General features: G+C 52.9%; 1 protein-coding gene across 1 annotated transcript; it reads left to right on the top strand.

Annotated features, from left to right (window-relative positions):
* Positions 1-2,140: 2,140 nt before the first annotated feature.
* Positions 2,141-4,194, top strand: LOC121834200. Its single transcript, XM_042287943.1, has 2 exons — positions 2,141-2,419; positions 2,473-4,194. Exons 1-2 carry the CDS (start codon positions 2,141-2,143, stop codon positions 4,192-4,194), a joined length of 2,001 nt encoding a protein of 666 aa, XP_042143877.1.
* The last annotated feature ends 1,651 nt before the right edge of the window (positions 4,195-5,845 follow it).

The following is a 5,845-nucleotide window of genomic DNA, read 5'->3' as shown; positions in this document are numbered from 1 at the left end:
ATGGGAAGACCAGGGACGAGGAGGTGTTTATAAATTTCACGTTCGTCGTGCCCGACGCCTATCACGACTTGTCTCCATTCGATCGGCGCCGAATCGTAAAGTGCGAACTGGACATGTACCTCACTCACGCAAAGGACAACGAGGTCATGTCCGTCGAGACATCGTCGACGTCGGTGGTGACGGCGCGATACGTCACCGAGTGGGAGGTGTTCGCCATCAAGGGGCTGCAAATTTATCGAAACTAGTATAATAAAAAAATGCCGCATTCGAACCGTTATTCGTCCGTTTCGATCGCAAATACGATAGTGAGTGAATATGAGGAGGACATTAACAGCAGCATGTACCCGCAGATTCACGTCAACGACGTGTGGCGAGAGAGAGACTTGGAGTTTAACGAAAACGGGCACATTGTGCTCTTCAAGAACGAGACGTTCCGAGCGCTGCTCTGGAACCCCAACGTGAACGTAGAGGCCATAGCGGACACGCCCAGGCTGCAACACATCTGCACCAAACTCCGCATGGCGTATCTGAAAGAGTGCACCAATACGGTGACCAAACGAGGCGCCACAAACACCATCATGTCCTTTATTCTGGACATATGCAACAATTCGAGCGGAACCGACATCAACATCGACGGCTTCTCATGCCACGTCCCCTACGACTTTCAGCACCTCAACACGACCGACAAAATGAATCTGGTGGAATTTTTCTGCAAGCTGTACGGCGTGTACTGCGTGGACAACAGATACATTACCAGTGTCGGCGAGATGACGGACCCGGACTTTGTCGTCGGAGACTTTGTGGACAACTGGGAGGTGTTTATGCTAAAGACGTACCGGATCCTTCAGACAAAGACCAACATCAAGGCCGTGCCTCCAAAAATTGAAGGGGAGGTCACTGCCACCGAATGAAACCACAAGACCAGAGCTCCGTTCATCGATCAGAAGACTCGTCTCGTTACCTGGTACGATACGTACGGTCGCAAGATGCAACGCGTTAGGGACAAGACGTGGCTCGTGTCTCCGATGGACGCCGAATACGCCATGCCCCACGTATTTGAAAACACCTTCGGTTCGATCCCATACGAGATGCTCATCGATCCCAATAGCGCCGAGTCGACGCCTGCCAAATCCGTGGAGGTCGATGACAACGGGAATCCCGTCGACGACAAATCCAGTCCTCCCCCGGCGGAACCCGACGACAATGGCCGCGACGGCGTGTCCTGGCTCATTGGTAGCATGCTGTCCGGCAGCGCACTCGGAGCGATGGTAATTTACGGATACCGCAAACGTTGATCGATAATAAAGACAAAGACGAGAAGTTTCAAAGAGTGTAAATTTATTTAGCCACGAGAGATTGCATGTACATGTGATAAACGGCAACCCCAAAAACGCTGAGCATGATGACTATCAGGCACGACGAGGCTTGCAAAAGGCCCGACTGACGGATTGAACACTCTGGTTTCATGACCGCCGAGGATATCGGTGCAATCAACATAAAGAAAAGACCTCCGATGCAAAGTATGGTACCGAGTACGCCTCGAAACATGTAGTTGCCGTCGGTGAGGCCGTGCATTACTCCGGCGACCCAACCGGTATAACCCAGGATGCAAAAGATCCAAAAGAGCAACTTCATGCGGGCGTAGTAGCGTTCCTTTTCCATCTTGCTCGCAGACACTTCGTCTCTTCCCTTCTTGGATTTCTTGTTCTTTGCGGCCTCGAAGGCTTTCATGAGCGAGTTTTGCTTTTCGTCGCTCTTGCTAGACCTCGGAACGCTCCTGCTCTGGTCTTGACGGCGGTCGTACCGATCGTTCGTCGAAGCGGACATTTTTATTTACCAATGGAACCAAAGATCGTGTCTCTCGGGCGCTACGCTCGCTCGCCGACCGTACGTATCGGCCATGTGCTTGATGGCCACCTGTTCGTGGTAAGGGTAGCGCTCCGCGCCAGCGACGGCGTCGTAGCCCGACGGCAATTTACTGTACGGTTTGGTTTTGTCCGCCAGCAAGGCGCTCCTCCTTTGCAAGACATCTCGCGAAACGCACGACCTAAATAGGTAACATCCCAACAGGAAGCTGGCTACCGTCGAAAGAAGCTCCACGGGGACTGTGCTCATGATTATTTTGTTATTGAATACAAAAATGACGACCGTACGTATCGGTTTAATGATTGCGCTACTCGTGGCGCCGTCGTTGGTGGCCTCCAAATCAAACGCCAATAAAAAATTGCCCTACTGCCAGAGTCTGCTCAAGGTCGCCAACGTTCGTTCAAAGATACTCAAAGTGAACAAGACGAGTTACGCCGTACTGTACACGTGCGACAAGAACGACACTCTGTACGGCGGACCGCCCTTAGTGTACTGTCAAAAGCCGAAAAAGATGGTGGATGACGCATCGGGCGAGAAGCGCCAGTGCCTCTCGGTGAGCAACGAATACGTAATTCCGTAAACGACCCATACTACGGGAGCCCGCAGTTGATATACACCTACGTGATCAAGAACGACGAAGCCATCAGCACGCTCACCAACCGCGAACTGGCTGCCGTGGTGAAACTCGCCGCCGAACTCTTGAACGGCCACATCTTTTGCGGCTCCAATCTTCGAGTCATGGAATACAATTCGTCTCTCGACGCTCTGCCCGACAGGCGGAACCAGCTACACATCAAAAGGCCCTTTCCGATATCCTTTCAACTGGGAGAGTACCTTTCCTCGACCGAAAACGGCTTCTACACCGAACCGCACCTCTCGACCAAGGATAACTACCTAGACGGGCGACCCGGTCTGCGAAAGTGCCTATACGACTTTAGTAGCATTCTGTACGGGAGCCGAGACGCTCTGGCACACGCCGTGTACGACAAGCTGATCCACATAAACACGCTAAAGGTCGTAAATGCCTCGGCGGACACCATATTACACACGGTGTTACACGAGTTGGCCCACGCCGTGGGTTTTCAGCATTTGAAGAATGCGTCGTATTTCATGAACCCTTCCACGCCGGGATCCGGGGGCAGTTTGCCCTACTCACAGTGGTACGAATCTTACAATCGGTTCTTTACATCGAACGAAGTATCCGTGATGAGGGATCGCTCGAGCAGATACAACGACTCTGCAATAATGTACGGCGGTTGGCTCGGGCACCAATGTCGCTCGCGCGACATCGACACGGACATTCAGGAAGCGCTCTCAGAGGCCAAGCAGACGGTCGCTCAAAGCGGCTATAGCTTCGATCGCGACTACAAGTATTTTATGGACGTTCTCCGGACTCTCAGAATTCAAGACGCCTCTGCGATTGCGCACTCTCAGGTTTCCGGTCTACACAGAACGCACACGCTCATGAGCGAGGCCATGTTGCAGAGGGAACTGGCGGGCATTCGCGGCAGACCAGTCATCTTAAATTTCTTCAACGACAGCCTGATTATTCCCTCGTACAACTGGGACACGAAGCGTTTCATTTTCGCCGCAGAGGACGGTACATGTTGGGGGGTCACGGACCTGACTAACGACATGTGGCGTCTCAAGATGGCCATCACCGACCCGTCTCACGGGCGTCTCGTGTTTTCGGCGGACGAAAACTACTATCGAGTAGGGGTATCCTTTAAAAATTTTGTTCACAGCAAGGCCATAATGGTCGACGGGCAAGAAACCAACCTGTCTCAGTACATCGATAGTTTGAATCCCTACGAAAATTACGGTTACGCGTTCTACTTTCAAGACGCCAAGACCATCCACAACTACCCCTTACCCGACGAGCCCTTCAACCGTACCATGTGGGAATCGTCGCTCGACGGCTCCAAGTGCAACGATCGCGCCTCCGTCTACATGTTCATGTACGACGGCAAAGCTTATACGGTGACCGAGGACAACTACGTACACAGCGGCTGCGGCGGTTCCGCGGCCACCAATCAACTCGGCATGAGCGTCGAGACATTCATCGTCACGCACATTTGCGACGATAGCATACACGATACCGATCCGCAGAGAGATGTGCAGAAAGCCGAGAGTGAAGCAGACATAACCGATAACGACTCGAACGGCAACCCCGAAAGCGACGACGATGAGTCTCCCGATCTGATCGACTTTGGTTGGTACACGGGCGTGGGAGTCGTGTGCGCACTGTTTATAGGCGTCACCGCCTACTGCGGCACTCTAATCGTCCGCGATCCGAAAAAATACGCCGAAAGATATAGTACGGTTTAGGTTACAATTTTTACTCAACACATTAAAGATGCAGTCTTTTCTACCCTATCCCGTCGTCCCTTTTTCTCGTCAGACGTTTCGTCGGGCGCTTCGTCTTCCATTGTGGTAACCCGCTCATACTCGCGGAGCTGTTCCTTGAGGAAGGTGATCATGTTGGACAGGAGCGTCGTCTGATCACTCCACCACATGATCTGTTCCGTCCGTCGCGTTCTCTGAATCGCGTTGCTAGCCTGGTTAATGTAGCCGAAGACGATCGCCGAAAGCATATTGAAGGCCGTTTTTCTCAAAAACGGTATGTCCTTCGGGGTCTTTGCCATGTACAGGGCTATATACTTTGAAAACTCGTCTATGCGCGGCTGAATCTGGCAAATGATGAGGTTATCGACGCCCCTCTGCAACAGCGCGAGGTCGTTCGATTCGTTCAGGCTGTTGGGTAGGAAGAGTGTTGGCACGTTTCGTATGTGCTGTTCGACGCACTGACCGAGCTCGTCTACCGTCATCTTTATCGAGGTGAGGCTGACGCCGTTTTCGTCCGTGCGTGGCGACGACGCCCGCTGCTGAATGTCGTACGAAGTCACCTCACAGTGCACGATATGGTAGGCGTCCACCTCGCCGCTGACTCGCTCCAAATACCTTAGTATTCGGGTGATTTCCGAGTAGCGCATGGACAGGCGAATCGGCTTGGCGAAGACGACGCTAACCATCTCGGGGTACAATTTGTGATCTATCGTCTCTGTGTTTCGCATCGAAGTGGCGTAAGCGTGCACAGTCGACAGGTTGTCCACCATGACGGTGTCGTTTACGTAGTCGCCGTGATTCACGGCCGAGACGGCAACGTCTCCGCGCAGAAAGGTCCTCTCGGTAAACAGGGGCGTAGAGAGCACGATGGAGACGCAGCGAGTGTACGAGACGGCCACCCTCAACATGTGCATGGTCGTGATCCGGTTGACCACGGTCTGGTTCGAGTCGGTGTGCGAAAAGAGATGGACGAAGCTGCCGTTGCGCGACAGGACGCGTTGTATGGTGCTGTTTAGCTCCACGTTGGCCCTCAGCGAATTGTCCAACACGTTACTGTCCGAGTAGAGCCTCCTCCGGTCGTTACGTAGCTCTTCGACGGTGCCGTAGACGGCGCCAAAGTCTGTGCTCCGCGAGTCCGAAAAGATGGAAGACAGTCGCTCTCCCAACTTTCCGTTGACCAGGTTGGCGTTGCGCGATTTTTTGGCCACCGACTCGTACCCGCCGAAACGTATCGGCGACACGAGCTCTCTCCGCACATAGTCGTCGTAGAGCATGGTGTTTGTAATGAGGTTGATCAGTGACTTGAAGAGCGAGTCGAGGCAGGTCTCTCGCATTATGCTAAACGGGTCCATGCACACCCTAGTCTTGGACACGTCGGGCGATTGCAACCTCTCTATGTACTTGTTGGCCGCCTCGGAGTAGATTGAGTAGTCCAACTCGACGATGGTCTTTTTCACGATTGCGTTGAACACGATGAGAGTGTTGATGTAGTCTTCCAACTCGACTTTCCAAAACTTTGCAATGATACCCGAGTTGCGCCAGAGGACCTTTGACCTGTAGGTGTAGTTTGCGTGAATCGAGTCGGATATGGTATACACCAAGAGGTTTACGACGAGTTGAAAGAGGAGGCATA

This window comes from Ixodes scapularis, unplaced genomic scaffold, assembly GCF_016920785.2.
Source record: "Ixodes scapularis isolate PalLabHiFi unplaced genomic scaffold, ASM1692078v2 ptg000597l_1___fragment_1__unscaffolded, whole genome shotgun sequence".
Classification (NCBI taxonomy): domain Eukaryota; kingdom Metazoa; phylum Arthropoda; class Arachnida; order Ixodida; family Ixodidae; genus Ixodes; species Ixodes scapularis.
The sequence above is the reverse complement of the archived record's forward strand: the minus strand, read 5'-3'. Positions and strand labels throughout refer to the sequence as shown.

Bases quoted from the DNA above. Each gene is read 5' to 3' on its own strand.
- LOC121834200 (XM_042287943.1), top strand. From the start codon at position 2,141: ATGACGACCGTACGTATCGGTTTAATGATTGCGCTACTCGTGGCGCCG. The intron at 2,420-2,472 runs GTGAGCAACGAA...GGGAGCCCGCAG, and splicing joins AGAAGCGCCAGTGCCTCTCG to TTGATATACACCTACGTGAT.